Below are 27,504 nucleotides of genomic sequence, written 5' to 3' on the forward strand. Positions count from 1 at the left end.
TAGGTTTTAGGTATAAGTTTAGTTGGAAGTTAAATAAGTTAAAATATGTAAATGTGAGAAGTTGGTGGTAGTAAGTTGCATTTTGTAGAGATGATTGCATGTTTGTGATGTAAGAACAACCAAATTAGCCCAGACCAAAAGTGTCAATCCCAGCATCCAGTCTTACAGTGGCCACTAGCAGACTAATAGACTCGTCTTACAAGGAGGAGTACAAGGACATAGCAAGTATACAACCATAATTACCCAGCATACGGCCCCAGCATCTACATATCGTGGTTTGGGAACTCCTGGTCCAAAGGAATCCAAAGGCACTACTTCTGCTTTTTTCTACAATGAAATCTGATCACTTGACCTCTTATGAGGAAGCTTCTGATATTCACAGTATCTTGGAGAAAACGTTCTGTGGCTTCATTACCTCTTATCATATAATCATATTTCTGCATAAGAAATGCTTGCTGCTTTTTTTTTTTGCCTTTTTTTTTTTTAACTTCACATCTTATAATTTCATCTAATACCCTCTCACTCTTGAAAGATGATGAACAGTTCTTCCCTGGTCACAGCTGGCATATCATGTGTTAATTCTGAGATTTTTATTGTATCCTTATCCATCCTCATTTCTGTCTTCCTAGTTGGATTCCAGTTATTTGTCCATCATTCTCAAAAAAGCCATCTCATAGCTTTGGTTATCCTTAGAGCTTCGATGTTCCTTTTTCTTTGATCTCTATTTGCTTTCTAGTTTTTAATGCAGTTGCTTTCCCCCCCCCCAACACTGCAAGATCTTTTGAGTGGAAATAGTTTCAAAACTACGACCCCCAGCTGTGTATTGTTAAGATTTGTTATCTTGTATAATATTCTAGATCTGTCTGGCTCCAGTATATTCTGGTTTGAATGCTATTACTCAGTACTGTGGGTTCTTTTCTGAACTAAGCAATCAGTCCTTTCAGTGACCTGGGTGATTTTGTATTAACAAGATATTTGGCATTTCACTGTATGTCTCCATTATAAACCAATTATGAGTAAGTTGAAATGCTAGGGAACCCACACAGATATTTATAATGTTCTACTAGGATGACCTTTCTCCATAGTGAAAACTTACTATCTTTTTGTTTTCCTTCCTTTGTTTTCTTTCCTGTGTTTTCATGAAATATTTATCCGTGTGAACCTTCCCACTTACCTCAATGGAAATTAATTTAGGAACACTTTTTGGGACCACTTCAAAAACTTCTTGGAAATCTGAAGGTAGTTAGGTCTTCCTCTTTCACACATTCATAGAGTTGGCTTTAAATGGTAGGAGAGAAGTCCTTAATGCATTAATATCCATATTTTCTGTACCTGATTTTATACTTGGCTTTGGAACTCATTTGCCTTCCAAAAACGGAAGGGTCATTGTCCTGGCCTCCTGGGAACTATAATCTCTGTGTGAGGAAACTACCTAAAATTGAACAGTGAGTGGTTGTCTTGTTCTGTCTTTGTTTCTTTGTGGCATCTAGATCACCTCAAACTTCTTGGGAATCAGCCGCTCTTTACAATTACAAGCTTTGTTTTGTGAGTAGTTTTACTCAGTGAGAAGTGAAATTAGGTTGACATTTTATTCTTTGGACAGTTATTTTCTGATTATCCACATATGCTTTGTTTTTTCTCTTACCCTCCGCAAGATCCTCGGTCTTCTGTGTCTATATCCTTCAACGCTCACAAATACCCAGAGGTTAACTGCACAGAAGAGAGGGCCTGCGGGCTGCTTGCGGTCACTCATACTTAACAGATTTCAAATGTTATAGTAAAATCAAGTTAATCTTGGGAAAAAAGGTGGTGGTGGTGATGAGAAAATATGAAAGCCCACAAAATGTTGACCTTTCAACGAAGTGACCTTTTCCCCTGGGCTGGAAACAGTTAGTAAAACAGCAGAGCAAGCGTCTTGCAGCCGATGTCATTTGGATTTGGTGCCCTCTCGCGGAAAAAAAGAAGTATCGACATCACCCGGCAGCTCCCATCCGTTGTTGCCTCATCCGTAACTTCTGTACCCGGCAGCTGCAGATACAACCCAGCACGCCTGGATGGCAATCTAGACTCACTTTACATTTCTGCTGCGTGGCTAAAACGACTCCAGATGTGTTTCCCCGTGTTTTCTTTCAGCACAGCTGCGCAGTCAAACGTTGGCAGTTCACCACAAAAAAAAAAAAAAAAAAAAAAAAAAAGACCAAATATCCAGGTGCTGAGGCAGATGGGTCAGTTCCTTGGAATAGCTTTGCAAGTAATTAGCATTTGCCTCAGCATTTCTGTGGAACATGAGGCAGAGACCGTTGTGCAGTTTTCTCATGAAAACAAAATGCCTTACTGTCAGTTACATAATACAGCTTAGTTTGAGTAACTGACTTAATAAAGTTAAGTAAATTAATTCTTCCAAGAGAAGCATAGTAGACAAATGTTTCAAGATCCTTACTGAATAGATGCAAATGATTGTTTTTAGAAAAAAGTATATTTATTGTCTTTAGAAGGGTTGGACTTCCTAACAAACGTCTGGAAATATCCTGAGCTCCATTTTTCTGACTATCACTAACCAGAACCTACATTTATTTAAATAAAAGTACTTCTCTTTTTTCTTTTTAAATGAACTGTAGAGAGCTTGTACATAGCTGTCTGAAACTTCTTAGCCATAGCCAAAATATTTCAGTCTGAATTTTTGTTTTGAATAGAATACAGAAGAAAATGCTTTGTACATCAGCTGAAGATATAGTGGAAAGTTGGAATTAGATGATTTTTCCTTTCAAGTCATTGTACATATGGAGGCTGATTACTGTAAAAAAAAAGTCTTTTGAAAAGAAGAGGAGTGAGAGGAAAGGATTTACAATGTGATTATCTGAGATAATATTCTGGAATTGCAGCTGTAAATATGATTTATGCAGCAGATAAAACTTTATTTTTCAAATGAGTATTTAGGTGCTGATACCTGAATGGAAAACATTCCCTCAGAATCCCTTTTGAAAACTTCGATAGTGAGTTGTAGCTGATGATAGACCATAATGCTGTAAGATTTTTTAACTAGCTATACTTTAGTCCCTGCTTCTTTTTCCCTTCTAAGGTTTGCCTTATTCCTAAATCTGCTCATGGTACAAATCCAGCAAGTGCACAAATGGCAGGGATGAAGATTCAGCCAATTGAAGTGGATAAAAATGGGAGCATTGATATCTCCCATTTAAAAGCAATGGTGAGTGTTTAATTATCTTTAATTTTCAAGGCAGGAACACTCCTCCTCTGCAGGTAATAGTGTTGGCAGCTGAATCAGATTTTTCTTTGAGAGACAATAGAGCAATAATAGTGAATACATGCTTGAAAAGGGTAAGTAATGCTTTCCTTTTTTGCTCACTCAGGCACTAGCCATGTGACACTTGTAGACTTCCTTTAATTTGAGGATTTTTGGTGCAGAAAGTCTTTCTACACAGTAGGATCTTTTATAGCAGACCTTTTTGGTCTACATCTAGTATTTGAAATGAATGAAGCATGTTCATGAGTGTGAAGCATTTGAAACTGCACTTTAGCCTTCACTTAGTTCAAGCCCACCTCTGCTGGGGGAAGGTGTTGCTAGGCAACTTTTTTCACTTTTTTGAGTAGATTGTCTGCAGGTGAATCTTGGGAATCCAAGGGATTAGCAGGATACATTTCCAAAAATACATATTTAAGCAGGCTTTTATGATAGTTACAGAACTGCATTGCTGAAAGTAGGGGGATGATCATTAGATCACTTTACATTGAAGGCCAGATGTTTCACTTGGCTTGTCTTAAGGTCTCAGAAGTGACTATTATACTTACATCTTTTAATACCATGCCTTCTTCCCTGATTTAAAGTTCTGATTTATTCAGAAAAAAACATTCTTTTTTCCATAGGTATTGCTGAAGGAAAGAGCCCAGTATCTTTTGCTGACTATAAATGACTTAGACTACCTGCTGGTAGACTTGCTTCTCACCTGTAAAACACTTGATGACTTTAATTACATATTTTTGTAAAAATCTTCTCAAAGAAGATTTAGGAGCCTCAATGACATTTTTTTTCTCTCTCCCTCCCTGCCACGAGGTGGACAAACACAAAGAGAACTTGGCAGCCATCATGATCACTTACCCTTCCACCAATGGCGTATTTGAAGAGGAGATCGGAGATGTGTGTGACCTGATTCACAAACATGGAGGCCAGGTTTACTTAGACGGAGCAAATATGAATGCCCAGGTATAAAATCTTCTAGGTAGATTTATTACAACTTGGAGTCTACATTTCCTTGGAATAAAAACAGCACAGCAGTACCCAGTTCATACCATAATAGAGCTTCCTCACACGGTGCACAGTGTTGGGAGAGGAGGTGAAGTTTCCAAGAACAGTAATGAAAATTAGAAGGTGAAAATAATTCTCTTTTATCTGATTTTGCCCTGAAATCTGTTGTAAGATGTACGAGTTGTTCACTTAGTCTGCCTAATCTTTGTCAAAGAAATTCTTTACAGACATGCATAGGAATTTCTAAAGCAAAAAATTGTTTACATCAATTCTTGTTTATGAGGTATCATGTTAAAGAAAAAGGGAAAAACATACAACATCTTTTTCAACCTATTTTTATTGAATGAAGTAACAGGTCTTAAAATGGCACATAAAGAATATTTTGAGACAGAGTATTCCCTTCACAGGTGGGTCTGTGTCGTCCTGGAGATTACGGCTCTGATGTCTCTCACTTAAACCTTCACAAAACTTTTTGCATTCCCCATGGAGGAGGAGGACCTGGAATGGGACCAATTGGAGTGTGGGTATCTCTTTATTAGCCTTTTGTTTAAAAAAAAAAAAAAAAAAAAAATTCCATAGTGAATCTTGGTTGGCAGTTCACTTAAGTACCGAGCCATGAATGGGAGAGGTTGTACTGTTGTTTGTAAACTTTTGCCCTTCTCCAGGATAGTCATGTGCTGATCTCATGAATGTTTCATGTACATTCCCAAACCCTGACTTTCATATTGGTTCTTTAGTGTGTACAATAGAACTCGCTCAGCAGTCTGTTTTCTGATTAAATGCAGAGATGATCTGTGGACTTTGAGGGCTGATGTTGTTCGTAATCCAGAACGCAGAAATGGTACATGAACTATGGGAATCTATTCTATAGGGCAATGATATTCCTTTAAAAAAAAAAATCTTACTCTTTTTTAAAAATCACTGTGATTTGAATAGCTGCATGAATATCTTGTGATAGGTTGAAACCTGAGTCCCATCCTCCATTCTCACCAGTTACGCTAATAAACTTTCTGTTGAAGAAGATATAGACCAGACTTCCTGGAGGACTGTATTTGGAAGGAAGGTGAAGAGAAGCTATTGCTGAAATTGTCCAGAAATGGTAACACAGGGACACACATTTAAGTTCTAAAAATCAATGTTTTTCTTTTAGGAAGAAACATTTGGCTCCCTATTTGCCTACCCACCCTGTTGTCAAAATACAGCCAGATGAGGATGCATGTCCTTTGGGTACTATCAGTGCTGCACCTTGGGGTTCCAGCGCTATATTGCCAATTTCCTGGGTGTATATCAAGGTGCGTAGACTTTTACAAGGAGTATCAGCTGAAGGTCTGTTTCTATTTCAGCAAGTCTGAGGACCACTGGAACCATGTAAACAGGTTTAAGAGCAACCCGCCATAAGATGTTTGCAGAGGCTGAAATGTGTATGACTACAGCATGGTCATAGGTCATAAGCAAAAACTTATACACTAAGCAAATTCATAAGCTCTGTATACCAAAGTTGATCTCAAGTAATGCCCAGTGCTTTTCTGTGAGTGTAGTGCAGAAAAGTGTAATAGCAGTGTGACTGCCTTAAAGCTACCCAGATGCATTAAGGTGCCATTGTTGATCATGTTTGCCAATACAAGAACACAATTAGCTTGCTTGAGAGTGTTTTTAGATCTGTTTCTTCATGATATTCCTCTTTCAGACAATGGGAGCAAAGGGTCTGAAACACGCTTCTGAGATTGCTATACTAAATGCAAACTACATGGCAAAGAGGCTGGAGAAGCACTACAAAATCCTTTTCAGAGGAGCAAGAGGCAAGTATTGGACAAGTATTTGCTTTTTTCTACAAAGCTGCTTTTTTTTTTTTCTTCTCCCTAATGTAGAAGTTGGCTTCCAGTATGATTCTTTTTTAATGCCACATGACAGCTGCATCTCAAACTTGTCTTGATATTGTTCGCAAGGAGAGAAATAACCTGCCACACTGCTTCTGTGGAGGTATTGCAATGAAGAAGAGCTATTTGGAAGGAGAAGAAAAAATGCTTGGTTGTAATTCAATGAAATTATGACAAAAGATGGAGTAAACCTTGGCATCAGATTGTTCTCCTTGAAGTCTAGTAGCAGATTAATGAACAGTAGAAAAAGGAGAAGCAACAAAGTTGAGACCTCCAAATCTCCCATACCCAATGGCACAACAATTGAAGAACTGGAAGCAATTTTTGGACCTGTACTTTCTCTGAAAAAAAAACCCAACACAAACCCACCAAATTTCTCTCATTTCCGCTCCTTATTCTCCTTTGTGAGATGGGGGAGAAGCCCGTTGGCAATGCAAAATACTTTAGCTACATGTTAGTTCCCTGTGACAGCTCTCCAGTTTTGTAGCAGGACGTAAGTAAAGAATAAGAGGCGAAAGAATTACCTGTCATAAAAGAGTAACTATCAGAGCTGAATAGCACCAAAGAACATTTGAGTACAATATGTATACTATTCAAAATATGTCTTAAATTTAATGGAGTACACCTTGGCTAAATCGGCAGGTTGCATTTTAAGAGAATATATTATTTCCTCACAGAATTGAAAGGAACTTGCAAATTTGGAAGGATTCAGCAGTGAAGTGGAGCAGGGTTCTCCAGGATGATAGAAATTTAGATAACTTATGTCTTTAGCCTCTCTCTAACACCACATTTGAGCTTTTCTTTGGCACAACATCATGAAACTGATTATCTTGCACATGATTAAATTCAAGATAGCCTAAGACACCTAAATGCTGTTTGGGCATTGACAAATCCAATTAATTTTTTTTGAGTACTTGTAAATTACAGAAGCTGCTTTGACCACCCTTTCCTAGTTCTGATCTTGGAAATGAGGCCTCTTAATGTGACGTGGGACTCAGACGGCCCGTCTTCAAATACTGAGTTGTGTATCTCTTACCTGATAATTTCTCAGGTTTGAGTTTTTGCCCAAGTGGATATTTTTTAATTTGTCTTTTTGCCATGTTCTCCACAAAACCAATCAGAATAGACTGCTTGATAGATTGCATTATTCTCCTAGTAAGTAAATATAGGGTACACTTTTTCGTTTACAGGTTATGTAGCCCATGAATTCATTTTGGATACAAGACCTTTCAAAAAATCAGCAAACATTGAAGCTGTAGATCTTGCTAAGAGACTTCAGGATTACGGTAAGCCAAATGTCTTTTTTTAAAAATAGTAGTGTAAGTGAGAATTTCCTAAATCTCTTCTAAAGGGAAACATTCTAGTCCTGTGCTTATGGATGGTGAATATCTCACAATCATTTCAGGTCTCATGTTCATTAAGGGCTTAGAGAGATAATCATGAGAGACCACCTTTTCTTTTTACCTTTTTTACCAGTATAGAAATCTATACCCGTCTTACTTTGCCATTCAGCCTAAGAAGCTAAAGTGACAAAACACTTCTACTGAAGTGAGCAGCAGAAAGAGAAATAACTCAGGACAGAATCATAGAATGGTGTCGGTTGGAAGGGACCTTAAAGATCATGTAGTTATACTTTGGGCTTAAAAGTAACAAAGCAAAAAAACGAGCAGGTTTTAAAACCATTTCATTAAATCAGTGTATATCTCCATTGTAAATAATGCAATGGCATTACCCCTTCAACGTTAAAAACTAAGATACCTGAAAAGTCTCTTACCTCTACAGTACACTACCCATGAGTTCAGCCATGTAAAGATCATAGAAAGGGATGAATTTGTGAATAAATTGCTAACTAATGCATGTATTAACTCATAACCTCTGGTCCGTGACTGATTTCTTCTTCATCAGGTTTTCATGCTCCAACCATGTCCTGGCCAGTGGCTGGGACACTTATGATTGAACCAACAGAGTCTGAAGACAAGGCAGAGCTGGACAGATTTTGTGATGCGATGATCAGTATTCGGCAGGAAATTGCTGAAATAGAGGAGGGCAGGATGGACCCCCAAATTAACCCACTAAAGGTAAGATGGCAGGTAGAGCAAGTTATCAGCATCAGCTTAACCCTTGAGACTTACTTGAGAGCACATGAGCCTGGTTTCTGGTCTTTCAGTACTCTGCAAAATAACTGTGTGCAACAGTGAACACATGAACTTACTGAAATTTCACTTTTTTAGAAACTTTAAACTTTTTCAAAATTTGAATGTTGACTTTTTCAAGTCAGAAGTCTGGCCTTTGCTGACAGAGCAAAGTTATTTATACAAGCACATGATTATAATTTTTGAGGCCGTCTCAAAGTGATGAATGAAAGATGCTTATTTATCTGGTTTAAGAGGAATGACCTTAAAACTAACAGCAAAGTAAAAATTGAATGAATTATTTTAGCAACTGCAGCACAAAATTGCTATAGGCTTAAGTTCTGTCCAACTCCTGTAATGCTGTACAGACTTTATAAATACCGAGGGGATTTAGTGAAAAGCGGGAAGCATATTCAGACTTTGGGTAGTATCTTCAGGCAAACAAAAAAATCCAGATACTGACTTGCTTCCTGTTTAAAAATCTGCCTTTTTTTTCCCCCCCACAGAAATGCTATTCTGAAGAAACTCTCTGGACAGTAATTATTTATATGTAGTAATGTAAACTTGAAGGAAGGTTGATACATTCAACTGAATTCAGTAATTTCATGTCCTAAACATGTTTTTTTGCTTGCAGATGTCACCACATACTCTGAACTGTGTCACTTCTTCCAAGTGGGATCGTCCTTATTCCAGAGAAGTGGCAGCATTCCCACTGGTGAGTAAATAATGGGGTCCTAGTGGTGTGGTAAGACATAAATTTGCTTTTTCTGCTCTGTGGTTTTGTGGTCAGTTGGAGATGAAGTAATCTGGTAAGAATAAAAACTTCAGAGCCAATTTTACTGTTGCTCAATTTTTTATGTGTGTGAGCTCTACAGTAGTTCCATTAGTTTTGTTTTTCAAGACAAGGAAAAAGGATCTTTAAAAAGAAGTCTGTACACATGAAGCGCAAACTTGGATTTCTAAATTGCACCACTTCAGTATTGGATATTCCTATGGGAAACAGCCCGTTCAGTTCTGAGCACCAGGGGCTCTCAGAGTCCCATGTCCTGGCATTCACAACTCTGCTCCCAAGAACTTGGATGAGGGTTTGACAAGATGCACGGTCAGCATGGGGCACGCCCCACAAATGTGAGCCTGCTACAAATAAAGGTCAAATTGGAGCTGGATACATCAGACTTCTTCAGAGCACTACATAAAATTGCTTCCACAGTCTTAACAGCTAAATATAAGTGCAACCAACTTTTCTCACCTAAAACTGAATTGCATCTATTATATTGTTATGTACTGGAAGAATTTAACTGTGCCTGTGAAGTTTGCCACCTTGTTCTATATATTACATTATAACTATACTGAACAGCACAGGCCTGGGTAGTCTCCTTCACTTTTCCATGGTTCCTATCTGTAAGCCGGTTATTCAAAGGGTCATAGTTTTCTTTTATCCCATGACAAATGCTTCTTTGCAAGCATTTGTTAGAGGACCTGGTCTATTGACTGCCACCTCTGTTATACATGCTTGTTAACTTTCAGTGAAGATTTGAAGTATGACATCACTTAAAAATAGCCACTTTTCTAGCATTTGTCATTCTTAAAACTTGTAATATCTATTACAATTATGTAGGTTTGCTTGGTAGAAAAATTAAAATAGTTGGGTTTTTTTCTTCTGTACTTAGCCATTTGTGAAGCCTGAAAACAAGTTTTGGCCCACAATTGCTCGCATTGATGACATATATGGAGATCAACACCTGGTTTGTACCTGCCCACCAATGGAAGCCTATGAATCTCCTTTTTCTGAACAGAAAAGAGCATCTTCGTAAGACTGCTTCCAGCTGCCTGGATTTCTGAGTCCATCAGGATGGCCTTTTCCTCCCAGACCTGATAGGGGATTTATATACTGTGTATATTTTGGATAATCACCATGTTTGTTAATTGAATCACTGCTTAGTTAAAATGTAAATACAATCAATATATTAGGTGGAAACAAAATGAGATTGTTCTGCAGCAGTTGAAGTTGCCTTGATTCAGCATTTTGTCTGTTTTGTGCTAAATTTTTAACAATTAAGGCCCAATTTGAAAAGTATCATGGAAGATATGGTTAAAAAAAAAGTAGAAAAGTTGCAGATGCATAAGGCGATAGTAAGGGATATTAGCTGCAGGAGTAATTGTTTATATTCTGTAAAAACAGATGAAGTAGATTGTTCAATTTACTTCATGTATTACGACTAGCATTGCTAGTGTTAATATTTCATACTGGTTTTTTTACCTACCAATGTTAGTGCTCTAATAAAATTGGTCAGCATTTTAAGTGTTGTCATGTTCTGGATTTTAACTTTTCAGCTGGATTTACCCAAAAGTGCAGTATGAAACTATGAAGCTTTAGTTCTGATTTGCCAGAATGGCCAGAGCAGTAGCAGCTTCTACACAAAGCAAATTAATACTGAAATAAACCTCTGATATTTTTAATGAGCTAGAATGATCAGTTTCACTGAGCAGTAACAAACTTAACTTTTTTCTGTATCACATCAGTATGTCCCTGTAGTTCCATCTAAACCTCTCCTCTTATTCCAGAGAAGACACAAAACACCTTTTCTAACAGACTCTGAACTGCTTCGTATGAGTTAGATCTTGCCTGACAAGGTATTGTCCTTCCGCAGTTTCTATGATCTCTCATTTTGGATACTGGCTTTGGTTTACACAGTGCACTCAACTTGCCTTGCTTTGTCACACAAGTCTACAGCTAGTGTAAAAACTGATCCACAGCTTTAGCTCTGTCCCTCCAAGAATTCACAGAGCACCCCGAGACCAGAGCCCTGCTGCCACACACAATGCCACGCGCAAACGCACAGCTTTGCACTTTACAACCAGCAACTACTTGACCTCTTCTTGAAGGTCTACAAGCACACTCATGCCTGGGGGCTTTCTCTGAAGTGACAGGAACGACACTAGTGTTCAGAGCACTATTTTAAGTACTGTACCTGTGTGTCCTGTATAGTGAAAGTTTTGGGACTGCAACTTTTTCATTACCTACCTTTAGACGTCATTGGGGGCTTTAATTACATAGAGCCTGCAGATGACAGGAGACAGGAATAGATTTCTTTAAAGGAAGGTTAGGCCAGATACCAGTTTTGGTATAAAAAGCTGCACCTAGGTCCTAAAATGTCTAAACACGTAGTGAAGAAAATTAGAATTTTATACTCTGAATTTACTACTGAAAATGGCGTCTTTTGGAGGCTACTGATATAGCACTAAGGGTATAAAAAAATTGTGAGAAAACACTCCCATCTTGTAATGTGAGAAAAGGACAGCATTCCTGCGCCTCGAATCTAACTCCACAGTGTCTTGTCAAGCTACTTTTTAAATGTTTGCTAAAACAAATTTCATGTTGCATGATTGTGTCCATCACTGAAAATATGTATTAAAAAATTTGTTTAGGTATTTTTGTATTAAGCAGAGAACTTCCCATTGTTGGCCTCCAACTGACTCCAAATTTATCTCATCAATTAATTGGTAAAAGCTATCAAATGGAAAAAAAAGCATTAAAAGGTATAAAGTATTTCACAGCACTCAACCATCCAGTAAAAAGCCACAAATCTTGTGTGCTTACTGCACAGATGCAATGATTGTTAGAAAGGTAAAATTACATCTGTTTTCCCAATAAAATACTGAGCTACCATTTTGTAAAACATAGAAGTTCAGCAGGATATAAGAATCTGTCTACAGCTTTTATAATCTGTATGCTCAACACTAATACCAATTCACCTACTGAACAAAGGCTGAACCCTCATTCTAGTAAGCACAGAAAAAGCTGAGGAGTTAAATCTTTCAAAACTGTTCAGCAACACCTGTTTTTTTTGATTCACGACTACATAGTACCAGCGTTATGTGTTTTGGATGCAACTGAAATCCAAAGTAGAAATGGGAGTGAGAGTGGGGAGAGAGAGGACTTGCTTATTTTGGATGAAGTGAATAACCCATTAAGCTAAGTTTCAGCCACCAAAAAGAGCACTACCATGTGCATCTCATAACCACACCAGGGTAAGGGCAAGATCTTCAGTTACTGAGAGTGACGTATATACTTCCATATATGCCTCCTTTGCAGGCTACAGGCTGTCAGGGCAGCCCGGTGCCTATGGTGGGAACCTCTGACTGACTGCTGTGCGGGGCACCCGCAGCTCCCAGTGGCACCTAGTGGGCTCTGGCAGCAAGCACTGCCAAAGCCAAGGGGGTAGGAAGGGCTCCCTCCAACCTCGGTACGTGGCTGAGCACCAACAATCTTCCTTCAAATGCTCAGTGCAGACCAGAGCAGCTACGTGACAGCCGTTGCTGTAGAATATGTGTGAGCCCATGGATATTGATGCCATGGTGGGTTTTTTGGTCTTAATTAACAATGTTTTTTTCATTGAGGAATGAGTTAAGGACTATAAAACCTCATGTCTGAAAAACAAGAAGCCCACCTAAAGCAAGCATTTAGTAATCTATTAAAATGTTATGATTTAAATAACTGGATAACAGTAAAAACAAAATTAGCAACTTTTCTGAATCATAAAATATTTAATAAGGTATATTTTTAGGGAGGATATATTGTATATAAAATTTCAGATCACAATATGAAGCGATTTGAACCCTCTCCAAGCTAGCACTGCCTTCAATGCCATGTAGATGTATTGCCACTGATACAAGACCTACTAAAAGCATACAGTTTAACTAATACAGAAGTGGCTTTTTATATGAAATATTTTTTACACAACTAGAGTGTCTTGAATACGCTCTTTTAAGTGCAAAAAACACAGATCACTTTACACTAATGCAGCAACAATGCATTCTTATTGTTCTCATTAGTCATTAGTAGTCAACTTGCATAAGATACAAGAAAAGCACAATGAAGCTCACAAAAATAGACTAAAAATCAGCTTGTTCTTGCAAAAAAATACAGCATAATGAAAGAAAAAGACAAAAAAGGATTATGCACACCACAGAATTTGCTGTTCTTTAATCCAGCTGGCTTAAGTGCTGTTTCTGGTTTTTTGCTGTTTTTTGTGGGTTTTTGTTTTGGTTTGGGGTTTTTTCTTGTAAATCAAACCACATGGACCAGGCACAACTAATATTCAGGAGGCAGTGTGTAGCTAAAACTTCACTAACTATTTGTTATCCCCACAATTTATTTTCCTCTGTCCTGAGGTAGTTACAAAAAAAACAAATCATAAATTCAGCATCAGCTAGGCCAGTAAGAGCTGAGGCTTTTCTTTTTCTTTAAAAACTATTTGTTAACTGGCCAAAACTACCCTTGATGTTAAAAGACAGCTGTGAATTAGAGTTCTCACTACACCAGAAAGATGGCTATGAGGGAAAGAGGGTTAGCTGCTTCAAAATGTGACAATATATTGAGTCCCATCAAGCTGGCTGGTCCACTGTTGAATTTCTCATGTTTATTCTCCTTTACTGTCTATAAAGTCACTGGGAGAAGTACGGAAGAATCGCAGCACATCATCGTCCTTTACTGTAACCAGGGAAGAACTGGTCCAGTAGTGTCTGCAGGATCTTGTTGGGAACCATGGTGTAGCCCTTTCCCAAGTCATAGCGGCAGGCAGGGCAGGTGAAGACTTCAGCTCTGAAGGAGCGCTGTAAACAACTCTGGGACATACAGAGACAGAGAAGTAAATTGTGAGAACTTTGTTTTAGACTGACAGCTCTAACAGCAAATCACTATAAACCAAACAAAAGGAATCACTATAAACCAAAGATGCAACCTGCTGTACTACCAGAAAAACGGGAATCACTACTTCTGCCTCTATAGCTAAAATGTCCTAACCAAGGAACTCTGCTCTGGGCTGGGATGTGAAACATTGAGCTTGGGAGGAATAAAAAAAAAAAAAAAAAAAAAAAAATCACCACTGAGATTTTCCCTTCATTTCCACTAGTGCCTTCCTGTCAATCACAGCCATGCCTGCAGCTTTCTTCTAGCTTCACAGACTGCTACAGTTTTCCAGCCCTTCAAGAGGAAGGTGAATATACCAGATATATTGTTTATGTAACAATCTCCATCTACCTCATTGGATGAGATTCAGTTAAGCCTTAAAGACATATGTAGAATAATACAATCTCTAACACATGAGCATCAGCGCTGCCCTTCTTACCATGTTACCACAGGCTGCAGATAGCCCAAGCATGTGAGCTTGAATATCAGAAATTTATCCGGGCAGGTTTGTGCTCAAACAGCAATAGCAGCTTACTATCAAACTATTCCTTACAACTTGAACTGCATGTATTTTGTATTCACAGATATTCACTGATATCTTCAAACTCCGCTCCGTGCTTTCTGACTTTGTTGCCATTCAGCTCTCTCTTCTCCATGGTTTTCCAATTTCCATAATTCTAAATACTAAGCCCTTCATAATACTTTTTACGTTTTTTAAGGAGCCATAATCATTCCATGTGTGCAGGCCATCCATAACAACACAGTGATTTTTACTGGAGTGATGCATACCTTCTTGAACAGCAAACTTGCATTATCAGATATTGTACTAGGATGATAATAGTCTGAGTCCTTTTAGGCTTTTAGGCAGAAATAATAGGTATGGCGGCCACAGTTCAAATATGCACAATTGAGCACACAATTCAGTGCTACAAAAATTAGTACAAACTGGATTCCAAACTCCTTACATTATATCCAACTGATCAAGATTTTAAGATACATGAGTTATAAATTGACTTCTGTGACCCTCCTACCAAACATAAACAATGGCAAGAATAACAAGGTAACGTAACTTTCTCTGAATAAGCCCAAACAATTTTCTTCTATTTGCCCTGCACCCTTTCAACAACTCTTAGTAAGAGTGTTACACAATTATAAAATCTGGTTTTATTCCTTAACTATATAAAATTAAATTGTTACCATGCCAACATCTAGCTCCTGGACCACACCAATTCGTAGTGTAATTCCACTGATCACAAAGGAATGACAGCAATGGTAAACTTCACTTATTATGTCCATCAGGAACTATACTAAACGTACTTCCACTCTATTACATAAAATTAAGGTTACACAGCAATCACTGAATGCAAACTTGTTGCCTGTTTTTGCTCAGAATGTTAGGCAATAAATATTGTCTTTCTAAAATACATATGACTTTGGTGGCTGGTGGCTCAGAGCCAAGAAAACAGCCCAGAGCAAGACCAAGTTTATTCTTACTTTACAGACGTTGTGGAGGCACTCTGTTGTCACTGGCTGGTAAACCAGCTCCTGGCAGCAGACACACATAAAGGATTGTTCCAGTTTCTTCAGAAAACTCTAGTGATGGCAAAGGAATAAAAAAGACAAACTCTATTACAGTTCTCATAAATGCCACGTACTACATAAAGACGATGAACTTCCAGAAGTTCTTAAGTCCTCCATATCCATGAGTGCAGCTTTCTAAAAGTAATCAGGAAGCAGGTCTGTAACTGCTTAATTTCCCTGCTCTTCCACAAATCGGACAACTATTGTTTTACAGATTATTTACTTGTTTGTATTGTTAGAAACAAAATGAAACAGACCAGAGGGCCACTCATGCCTGATTCTTAGCATAGGTCAGAAAAGTAAGTAATTGTGTTTAGTAACTGCTGCTGGAAATGTGCATGTCCCTGAAAGATCCCTGCTTCTCTGCCACAGGAACAACTGCTGCTAAGAAAGCCACTCCTGCACCTCCTCCTAGGCTTATGGATTGTGGCTAGCTTAATTGCTTCTTCTCTCTTCAGGTCAAATTCTCCGCAGCGTGTAAATCAACCTCTCTGATTTTTAAATCTTCTCAGGGCATCTCTGAGGAATCTCAAGATACATTTGTACCAGACGTTTTACATACACAAGCATGCTTATCTCTGGCATGTCAGTCATCTCAAAATATCTCAAGAATACAAGCTTGGATATAGAAAAATAAGATCTACAGGTAATCAAAATATGGTTCTTTGTAACAATTTTTAAAATACCAGATTTACCTTAAAACACTTTTTATTTATTTAAAAGGGAAGGTGGTTGTTTCAAGCAGAAAGATTTACATTTTCACGGTAGCAACCCAAAGCTACCAGTGACTCTCATTGCCTTTAGTGGCAACCAAAGGGAAATTTTACCAAAATTATGGATAGGAATCTGTAGGAAAATGACTTATCAATAACTCAACCACTTTTAAATTACTGTTTTCTCCTTTTTACAAACACAAATCTCTATTGCCCGTCATCATGCACAATTTTAAGAGCTCAAATTCCTTCTAGTCATTGCAGACACCGGATAGAAGACAGGTAATAGGGAGTAACTTTACTTTGTGTAGTTTCTACACAAAGACAACTGCAGCAGCATTATAGCAAAAACTAGTACTGTAAGTGGAAAAACAGGGAGTTATGGATGATTTTCTGTTACAGAAGCACCATAAACAGCCACTGGTAATTCTCAAATAAATTAATTATGTATGTCAATTTTTAGATATCTGTTTTCCAACCAATGGTTTGTTTTTCACCGAGTTCAGTTTTAGCCAGTTATTTCAACTTCTTAATGCCTTGATTTCTTCTGGAAAACAGCTAAAATAACTATGAAATTGACATTGATAAGACTAATTATCACTGAAAGACATAATATTTCAGAAGATACTCCTTTTGTGGACTTTTTTTACTATTGTCTCTTGTATCTTCAGCTATTCTTGCTATTTTCTTGACATTTAGGGGGAGGAAAGTATTTTCTATCTTACTTAACATTCCCTCTCTACCAAGTGGGATAATCTAGATTTGGATGAAAATATTTTCATTTCATATTAAAATTTGAAGATGACAGTACTTCTATCTTCTTAAACAAAGCAAACGAGCTGTATTTTCTGTCATAAAATTATTTTCTGTCTAAAGAAAAAGTAGTGACTATAACCATGTCTGATTCCTTACATCAGCACAGCACAAAAATACATTTATAATTTCCGAGAAGACACATTCCCTTCAAAAATGAAAAGGACAAAAAAGCCACCTCTAACTTCAAAATGTTTTTTGAGCAAGAAAAGATCTCTATTACGCAGGTGTAAACGAAGCCATCAATAGCAAATTGTACAACTGTCTCTTAGTTTTGGCAGGGATTAAGTTAATTTTCTTTCTGACAGCTGGTGTAGTGCTGTGGTTTGGATTTAGGATGAGAATAATGTTGGTAACACACTGATGGTTTTAGTTGTTGCCAAGTAGTCAAGGACTTCTTGGCTTCTCATACTGCCCTGCTAAGGAGAAGGTGGCGGGCACCCAAGAAGCTGGGAGGGGGCACAGCCAGGGTAGCTGACCCAACCTGACCAAAGGGATATTCCATACCATATGATGTCATGTTCTGTTTAAAACTGGGGGATGGGCTGAGAGGCTGGGCAGACGGGGGTTTTGTGCAGCATCGACTTTTGGTTGGTGTGAAATTGTGCTGTTCATCACTTGGGGTTTAGGGGGTGCTTTTTGTTGTTGTTTTTTGTCTGGTTTGTTGGTTTTTGTCCTATTAACCTGTCTTTATCTCAACCCACGAGTTTTCTCACTTGTACTCTTCTGATTTTCTCCTCCATCCCACCATGGGGGTGAGTGAGTGAGCAGCTGCGTGGTGCTCAGCTGCCAGCTGGGGTAAAACTACGACAAATTGAAATCAAAGTCTTAGAAATAAAAATAACACTAGACACAGTCTGTATTCAGCAAAAGTTCAACAAGCAAATTAAGTTTGAAGACAGCCTCAAGATTTCTCCTAACAGTCTAAAGAAAAGATAAACATTAAAAATATGCATGCAGCAAACATACTGGTCCTTCCTTAAGAGAAGCAAGTACTTCATCCCACAGTTTCTGGTTCATACAGTCTTCTCTAATCAGCCATTGCTGCTCTTGGGTCAGCTGGAAAGCCTCTCCTTTCCCTCCATCTCCCATCCTCATGGCTTTGGATGTATTTGTAGGTTCCTCTATACCTGCTTAAGATTATGGCCATCAGACACAGTAACAACAGAGTATTAGTCTGAACTAATAAAATGGGAAAACAAAACTGTTTATAGAAAGCTAAAACATGGATTACACTCATGAAATGCAGCAATCAAATCCCTACTCCAACTCATACTCTTCAGCATTGTTTTGGTCTGCAGCACACAGTTACACAAAAGACAGTTCATTTTTCTACACAGCTTAAGAGAAAAAAAACCCTGTAATAGTAGTAAAAGAGTAAGATCCCTACACTACTACTTAATTACAGACCATGTGCTTATCAGTTTACATTAGTATTCCAAATAACTTCACACTTCTGCAAAGTTTTCATGCTACTGGCTCAATAAACATAACATGACAGACTTTGCTGATGGATGCTAAAAATGTAAAAAAGAAATACCATCATCAATTGTCCTTTTCTGGTTTCCGTTACTCTGGCTGGTTGGCTCCTGTTTCACAGTTTGCCTTTTAACCTTATCTTTCTTCTCCTTACTAGCCATGGCTTCCAAATAACCTTCTGGATACTAAAATAAAAAGCAGAGATTTAAATCAAAACCCACTGTCACACAGGAATTCCTAAACACTAACAAGACTAATTTCTAAAACGCTTTAAAACCCTGTGACTACATATTGAAATAACTACAAAATAATTTTTTAAACCGCACACAATGGAGAAAACATTTAAATTAGTATCTATTATTAAGGAAGTGTAGTCAAGGCAAAGAATCTAATCCAGAGTTAATTGTATTAAAAGGAACCCAATATTCATACCTACGCCCTTACAACTATACAAATCAATTAGGCAAAGTTGAAGATGAGGGTATGCTGTAAGATAGACCATTGCCTTGCTGAGAAAAGAAACAGTATGTTAATTCTTTCCATCTTTCATGGATTCTGCATTGCCCAAGTCCTCATCGGTCAGTTTATTTCTGTGCCTGAAATACACTATCCATACAAATTCCTCAGTAACATGGAGAGAAGAATACATAAAAACAAACAGATTTTTCAGTTTCTCAGACAGACTCAGCTACAACAACAGTTGTTTGTAAAAATTCTTTCCAGCCTAACGATCACAAAACTACATTCAAACTCTTAAATTTCCAATCCATATATGCAAAGCAATTTACTAAGTCAGAAAGCTTCATCCACCGTTCCTTCTGCTGTGTCACTATTGAAGGATTCTTTCAGTCTTCAGATAATCTGTGGTGGTTTTTGGCATTAAATTCTACCACAGTGAAGTACAGGAAAAAAAAAAAAGGGACTTTAATTTAACTGATTTCTATTTCTGGAATTTGTTTACTGGAACTGAGCATAATCTGACTCTGCGAGTCCTGATTCGAACCTGTACGCTTAGACCCAGTTTCTTTGACCGCTCCATTCCTTCTGAAGTCCAAGGTGCAGGCTCAACGTCATCTCTCCTCAGAAGATAGCGCCAAACTAAAAATCCACATTTTCCAATTTCTGGCCAATATTTCACGACCTGAAGAACAATATAAAATTACTCCCATTATTTTATCACAAGCCAAACACAAGCACATAGTCATACTTTAATGGCTCAAGAAGAAATGAGAAGACTAAGTCATACATTACTATTATACAGCAGCTCTTCCCTCAGGTGTGATATTTTTCCATTTTTTATAAATACAGTGCTCTTAAAAGGCACACACTTTTATATTACATGCTGAGAAGTCACTAAATGCACAAAAAGCTAGGATATAGTTGGAAGGAGTGAAGAAATAATTTGATTTCCACAGATGAATATGATTTAGTAAGTACATATAAATTCGTTTACATATTCAACTTTATATATACTATTACGGACTATGTTCTATTATCACTGCTCTGAATAATTTCAGTTCAGTTCTCTGCAGAATAAGCTAAGGCTAAAAAGCTATCATGGAGAAAAAAAGAATTATTGCTTTTAAGTAATAATGAACAATTTGCAATGTAACACGAGACTTTATAAAAACAGCTGAAGAAAAATGTTATGTTGCACTCAGTAGAAATCAGAATACCTTGTAAATGCCATCATATCTGTTGCCTTCCTCCGGGGCATATTTGCTGATTCGCCGTCCTTTTGAACTGCGCACAACTCTGACTGGCTTACCAGCTCTCCAATTCTTAGACTCCGCTCCGTTTTTGTCATCCAGTGGGGCATCACAGTTAAGGGCCAACGCCCTAGAAAGAGATTTAAAATCTTCATAAACTAGATTGCTTTGCACAACAGATTTTTAGGATTTAATGTAATTAAGTCATATCTATTTCCCTTATATAATTAAGCTTTATCAAGCAGCATAGAACTTTTCAGTATATTCTTTAACAACTGCAGAACTGATGGAAGCAATGAGATCATGCTACCATATATGGTACGAAAAAAAAAAGGGAACACAAAATATTTTGTTGAGAAGGTTACAGATGAAAATTCAGCTGATATTGCTAAATAAAACAAATCAGTCATCTAAGATTTAATATTCTTAATTTTTAAAAATAATATCTTCCTAAATAGCATTAAGGGAATTAAAAGAAAATTATAACAAAAGGCAAACTTTCCCTATTGCTATGCTCCATTAACTGCAGATTTTAAGGCTTTTTAAGTGTCTACACAAAAGTAACAAATATGATGAAAAACACTATAGAAAAAAAGTACAGATTGATTTGACCAGGGACTGAAAACCGTTCAGAATCAGACTCAAACCAAACCATGAATGTTAGAACAGAAGAAACAATATGGTTTATAAACAAACACGGTAGGAGTATAAAACCCGCATTGTACAGAACAGTAAGAGACAGGCATGCAATGCCGACTTTAAAATGTTTCTTATATATAAACAAAGGTATCTGACAAGTAAAATCAATACTGATTCAACTACATGGAATCATCATTACCTTCAGTATCAAAGTGCTTGAAACCTTGGATCAAAATCGGTAACAGACAGCAGCACCTTGTTATACTCCATGTGCACTAGCCCCTGCAAAGCTGCAAGTCAAGCTTTGCCAGTGGATTTCTCATTTGCTAAGAGCAGAGCAATGCTGAGACTAAGGAGTCCAGCTTTTAATTCTGTTTCCCAAAGCAAGTTTGTTCTATTCACTAGATATGCTTGTAAACCTATTGCTTAAGCCTACCTCCTTCCATCTTCCTTCCCTCCTTGTTCTTGTTCACATCATGTTCCCTCTCTCTCTCCCTCCCTCCCCTTCTCAGCCGCCAAGTCAGGCTTTTCTTCTCACTCTCCTCTAAGTACCACCAAAAAGCTTGAAAGAATCCCTCTCCATGCTGCTTGACAGCAGCAGCTGATATCTAAAAGCAGACCTGGCAAAGAAAAGGTCTCAGTCAATCTCAGCACCCCACAGGTGTTAAGTGGTCAGTAGCATAACAGAGATTATGCTCTTAGAAATAGAAAAGGAAAACTCTTTGTTCAAGCAGGCTTTTAGAGGACATAAAAATACTTTAAGCAGATGTCCAATTCATCTTTTGGACAGATTTTCTTGGTTTTGATAAAGCAACATCCTAATACCTTGCTTTTCTTAGAAAACTATGACGGAAGAAAGGGCTAGCAAAATAGGAAAGATATCTTTTAACATGGGAAAATGAACGTACTGTCTTCCTACTTAAATTTCATAATTGATTTAACCACTGAAGAAGAAACTTAAAAATACACACCCGGAAAACATAGAGAAAACATCCACTTAAGAGTTTTGACAAACTTCTCGTTAAATTAAAACAGAGTCCTCTGACGGAAATTGTAGGACAATTTCAACCAGAGACATGACTACTAGTTGCACCAGTGATACAGCAATGTATTTCATTTCTGTTTCTTTAAATTCATTTGTGTTTCTTTAAATCAACAAAACATAATGTTTGATAAAATGCCTCTTAGCAGCAAGAGGCACCACTGTTTACAAAAGCAGCATGTACAGGAGTGAATGAATGCTAGTTTTAAATTTCAAAGCACTACAACCCATGTCTTTGTTTTGGAATACTTTTTAACTTTATCTTCAAAACTTACCTATTCATGTGTGTCAATGTCTGATCAAATGAATGTTCTCCAATCCTTTTGTTGCCAGAAAGATCTCTACCTCCACTCCCAGTGTAAGTGAATTCATCTCCTCGATCCTGTGCAAGAAGATTATCCTTCATTTTAACACTCCAAAGTAAAGCAACTCAATTTAAAAAAAAAAAAAAGTGCCTTCATTTGTTCTATTTAGTTAGACAGAGAAAAACTACAATCCAAGCCATGAAAAGATGTGGTTTGAATTTCATTGTCACTGTCCTTCTACAGGAGTTGTGCCAGCACAAAACTATTGGTCTGCATGTAACATATTCACCAGCAAATTCTTATTAAAAACCTGACTGTCTTAAAAAATTGGACCTTTTTTTTTTTTGTCTTTCTGAGGAAGGGAACACATTCTAGCAAGTGGTTACTTGATTTAGAGCTTTCACTTGGTTTACAAGAATGTCATGTTTGTAAAATACATAATAAATACCTTGGAGGGATCACTTCAGCTTATGCAAGGGGCTAAGTGCTAAGAAGTACAAAGAGCTCTGCCTTACGTACAAGACAGGTACTTTAATGCAACAATAATCCCACCTCTTCTGAACTACTAAGAGCTTAAACTCATTTAGACATACATTTTGTAAGCTGATGATATAATTCTGTAGTATATTTCCTACATATTATTTTTGTTAAATTGCAGAAAGGTTGATAATATCTTTTACGATGAATTGTAAAAACAGTCAAAATCTACATACACATAAGTAAAGCCAGTATTACTATTTTCTTTAGGAAATATGTCACACAAATTCATATTACTCCTGGCAAATCCAAGTATTTCTAGAAATATATATATTATACAAATATATATATTCTGCAAATTTGGTATAAAGCAATAGTAGAAAATAAATACTTAATAGGAAAAGTAATGATTATACAAATTTTTACAACAAAAATCTGAACATACTTGTACACAGTAGTAAAATTCAGTCAATTTCTTACCACTATTAAAAGTCTGACATTATTAAGGATCCAGTGCAAGACTGTTACACATATTGCATGACTGACAACAGCAGAAAAGAGATAGTTAGAAAGAGAAATGCTGGTTGAACAAGGCCACAGATTAATTACAGAAATTATGTTTAGTTTATTCTATGTAGGGAAAACCTAACAGAAATTCAGTTGCAGTTTTAGAGTATTTCTTGATCAAAATTTATCTAGACATAATAAAAAAGCAAGTGCTATGATGTTAACAAAAAATACGCAAAACCTAACAAAGACATGTATAAACTCCGATATATCCTTTCTCAAAAGTCTACCTATTCTGCTCAATGAATGTCTAAATAAATAACAGAAATAGAATGATGTTGTACGAGGACATTATATAAAGCAACTTCAAAAGAATGAAAGACCGACGAGAACTATTTACTAAGAAATTATGTAAAATAAATTGTATAAAATCAGGTATCACAGAATTGAGCTATGTTAATTTTTTTCAGTGATTATAAAGGCAAACAAAATGCACAGATCACACAAAGATGATTGTGATAATAATATGAATGGGGATGTATTTGCTTGATGAATCAGGCCATTTGAAACAAATTACATTTTAACACTAATTAAGAAGCTTGTGCCAAGTTCAGAAAACAAGACAGATACATCCTGGAAAGTCATGAATCCAGAATGATTTGGGTTTCATAACAAAGAAGAAACTGAACACGTGTTCGTGGTGTGGCAGAGTATGGAACATTGCTAAGGCAGTTTTTTGATGTACAAGCAGAAATAAACTGAAACTGGAAGGTGATTTTTCCCTCTTTTTAGAGCATAATGTTAAGACAAATATTGAAATAACATATATATAAAAGAATATAATAAAATAGAGGAAAGATAGAAACACTACATATGGAAGCAAGATGGAGAAAATTATTTACAAGACGAGAGGTTCTTGACAAACTGTTTTGTTTATCAACAACTAGACAGAACAATCTTCATGAGAAGAAAGTAGTGAATAGACTTTTTTTTTTTGGCATAATAGACAAACATAAATCAAGGACAAATCGCTATAGACTAAAGCCAAAAAACCCAAGGGAGAAGGCATAAATGCAACAGTATTCATAATTACTTACTAGAACATACTTCTATGGATAATGGGTTAAATGTAAAAGGACTAAAACCATCAAACTTCTGATGTTTTCAGAGAAAGACTGAGGGGTTCTCTGGGTGGCACTCATTAACCACATGTAACCTGAAGACATTGTGCTTGAAGAGGTAGCACAGATACAATGCCTATGCATACATGCTCACCTCTTGAACAGATTCCACACTTCATAGGTTACATTTGCTTCCCTTGAATTATCCAAGTGTTCTAACATAAATAGGCAAAACTATATGGATTTGAGGGACACTGGAAAACCAGGGGAAGGAAAATGGCGGAGAAATGGAACAATTACAGAGCACAATTGTTACACTGTTACAGGTCAAAAACCAAGAAGATGGCATCTTTTAACACCCCCCAGTGTAAGGAAGGCTCATGTCTGCTTTACTTCCCAGAAGAACTACACTCACTTATTTCACATCAGATATATTTAAAAAAAAAAAAAAAATAAAAATAAGTATTGCAGGGAACAAAGATACACAGTTCCTAGAACTGGAGGAAAATGACAGAGATCTTGCCATACAGGGCGCTGATCTGAACTGCATGAAGAGGAATGGGGAGGACATTTGAACCTCTGATATGAGAGCAACTCCTAAACAAGGAGAGGAAGAAAACTGAGAAGAATATGTAAGTGCTTGTAGAGAGAGAAAATCTAGAATGGCAAGAGTAAGTGATGCACAGACGCGGAGTCCTTAGAGTGGAATAAATGTGGACATGAATACAGCCCGTGACAAGCAGAAGTGAAATGGGGATAGTGGTAGTCTGGAGACCTAATGGGAGACCTACAGAACCTACTTCGATTGTGGTTATGGTGTTTTACCTTTAAAGTGGAGTATGTCAGGAATATTCACACAGCTTATTATTCGGGACCTTCTGATGAGTAATGACTCATTAAAACAATTTCTCAATAGCTTTGACTTCTGAGTTTATCTACAGACAATGCAGGATCTTCCTACCACCTGTAACAATGTTCAACTGATTGCATGTGACAGGTAAAGGTGGAAAGCTATTTTTTTTCTCAAGAGGGTCAAAAAGTAGACCTTAAGATACTGCTACTGCTGTAAATTCTTATTCAACAGTTAAAGTTAATTAAAACATTTGGCAAAAGGAATTATCGATGTCTGTATGTTCTTTAAGAAATAAAGTAACTGTCAAAAAGGCTAATAAAACAGTCTTGTCTTTTCCCTTCTCTCCTCTTCCTTCTTCCTACCTTTGCCCCATTTTCTTACCTTAAAACATGTAATTCTGCCATTTCTTGTCTGCTTTTCACAGCTTAATTCAACTTCCTTGCACCAAAACTTTCTTTCAAGAGCTAGTAAGACCTTTGTTATTCTGTCTTCTCTGAATGCCTTCTGTATGTCTCTTTTTCTTATGTTGTCTCCATAAAGTTATTTCTTAACTCTCCTGTTTGTAAAGTTTGATCATGTTATAGAGCAAATGAACTTCAGCCACAGTAGCATTGACGCAGTATCTCATATTGAGGCAAATGAGTGGAAGATGAGCCCGAATCTCTAGTACTATAAGCCAGTCAGCCTCAGACATACCACATAAGCAGATGGTCAGCTGTATTAAATCATACTCCACTATTTCAATGGTGTTACATAATCAGTTCTAAGTCTCACAAAGAGATAATGGAGAATGAAAAAAGTAAGATTTTGAATTCCACCTAAGCATTCAACCATGTTATTTCTATGGGTTGCTCTTACACAGCAGCTGACAGGGACATTAGCTACTTTAAGTTATTGGAATATCAGCTATTGCAAGATAGCTTTCAATTATTTTCTCTTCCCATTAACACCTCTGGTATTATGCTCAGATTCAAAGTCTGCTCCCAACATATACACAAAAATTGCATTTATCAGTCAATAAAATATGCTATTATGAACACAAACAGATTTTCTAGATAAGCTTCAACCACCAGTCTAACTTAAAAAAAAAAAGTCTTATTGTTTTTTTTGATACAAGAAACCCCAAAAGTTCATCAGTTCACCAACCCCTCGGTTCATCAGTTTCACCTCAGTAAAACATCACAAATAAAGGCAAAGATTTTGATTAATATAACAAAGCAAAATAAAGAAGCACTAAGCCTTTTTAAATGAAGTTCTTAAATCCAAGACAAATATTAACTATCAGACAATTACATCTGAAAGGATTTTCTTTCCCTAGTAGTAGTGATACCTGAAACTGAATCATGTCATCATTCATCTCCATTGAAGTCTCACAAGTCTGTACACATAAGAACTCACAGAATTGGCCTATCTGCCCAATTATCTGATTTATTTCTGGTAATTTCATGGTTTAGCACTGTAGTAAAAGGTGCCAATTAAAAAGGAAGGGCTAAATTACCTGTTTCATTTATAAATCAATAAAAGCCACCTTGCATTAAGTGCAGAGCTTGAATACATCATAATTGGTGTTTCTGAGCCTTCCCTGCAAATGCTCTTGACAGCAAGAACCTAGCAGTATCATGGCATATTCCACCACGATGAAAATATTTAACCATTTTCGTGTTAGCCAATCTGGATCTCTGAACAGTAAAGGCAGACAGCTTCAAAGCAGGAAACAGCAGAAGGTGGCTAACTGGTGATGGAAGTAGGTCAACGTTTTGAAAAATAACTCCCAAATGAAAGTAGTAGAAAACTACTGTATGTGCACCAATTTCTGAGGTTTTTCTTATTCCTTTCTGTGTCCAGTGCCAAAATGGTGGATTACCAGACCTTTAAACTAAATGTCAATATGTAAACAATTCAGGTTCCCCAGCCTGGATTCATTAGCTTCTGCTCCGTTCCAAACCAGTTCCAACTTCAAACCAGGTTCACCAAAGATACAACACACAGAAAGCCTTTTCAGGTCAAACACACTTTTCTGTAGTGGGAAATTACTTAGGAGATACAACAGGTTTTTTGAGACATTTTTTAATTACAATTATTTTTGACTACCTGTTGGAGATTGCTGATTGATTGATTGTCTGAGGGAAAAAAACCTGCAATCTGAATGAGTAATTTAATTAGCTTACTATAATCCTAGTTAAAGCAAGGCAAAGAAAATCTTGCCTAAAAGACACGCACCTACTACTTGACATTCATTTATCTCTATACATATAACTAGAATTTGTTACTTTCAAACCTTCTTTTATTTCCTGTGTTTAAAT

General features: G+C 37.0%; 2 protein-coding genes across 7 annotated transcripts in view; one reads left to right on the forward strand and one right to left on the reverse strand.

The window, feature by feature from the left end:
• The window catches only part of GLDC (glycine decarboxylase), a 46,862-nt gene extending 36,290 nt beyond the window's left edge, over positions 1-10,572 (forward strand). The window contains exons 17-25 of the mRNA XM_075739488.1: positions 3,080-3,205; positions 4,070-4,219; positions 4,669-4,781; positions 5,412-5,553; positions 5,949-6,060; positions 7,329-7,424; positions 8,044-8,216; positions 8,905-8,985; positions 9,941-10,572. Of these exons, the coding sequence (XP_075595603.1) occupies positions 3,080-3,205; positions 4,070-4,219; positions 4,669-4,781; positions 5,412-5,553; positions 5,949-6,060; positions 7,329-7,424; positions 8,044-8,216; positions 8,905-8,985; positions 9,941-10,084 (1,137 nt within the window). The 3' untranslated portion in view covers positions 10,085-10,572. The remainder of the gene's footprint in view (positions 1-3,079; positions 3,206-4,069; positions 4,220-4,668; positions 4,782-5,411; positions 5,554-5,948; positions 6,061-7,328; positions 7,425-8,043; positions 8,217-8,904; positions 8,986-9,940) is intronic.
• Positions 10,573-12,798: 2,226 nt separating this feature from the next.
• The window catches only part of UHRF2 (ubiquitin like with PHD and ring finger domains 2), a 95,026-nt gene continuing 80,320 nt past the window's right edge, over positions 12,799-27,504 (reverse strand). For 4 of the 6 annotated variants that reach the window (XM_075739494.1, XM_075739491.1, XM_075739489.1 and 1 more), the window contains 7 exons: positions 22,214-22,320; positions 20,225-20,387; positions 19,552-19,689; positions 18,610-18,733; positions 18,039-18,202; positions 15,457-15,555; positions 12,799-13,898 (listed from right to left, as the gene is read on the reverse strand). In XM_075739494.1, coding sequence (XP_075595609.1) covers positions 13,752-13,898; positions 15,457-15,555; positions 18,039-18,202; positions 18,610-18,733; positions 19,552-19,689; positions 20,225-20,387; positions 22,214-22,320 — 942 coding nt within the window. In that variant the 3' untranslated portion in view covers positions 12,799-13,751. The remainder of the gene's footprint in view (positions 13,899-15,456; positions 15,556-18,038; positions 18,203-18,609; positions 18,734-19,551; positions 19,690-20,224; positions 20,388-22,213; positions 22,321-27,504) is intronic. The other 2 variants (XM_075739495.1, XM_075739490.1) reach the window with 1 other exon arrangement.

Source organism: Balearica regulorum, chromosome Z (assembly GCF_011004875.1).
Source record: "Balearica regulorum gibbericeps isolate bBalReg1 chromosome Z, bBalReg1.pri, whole genome shotgun sequence".
Lineage (NCBI taxonomy): Eukaryota > Metazoa > Chordata > Aves > Gruiformes > Gruidae > Balearica > Balearica regulorum.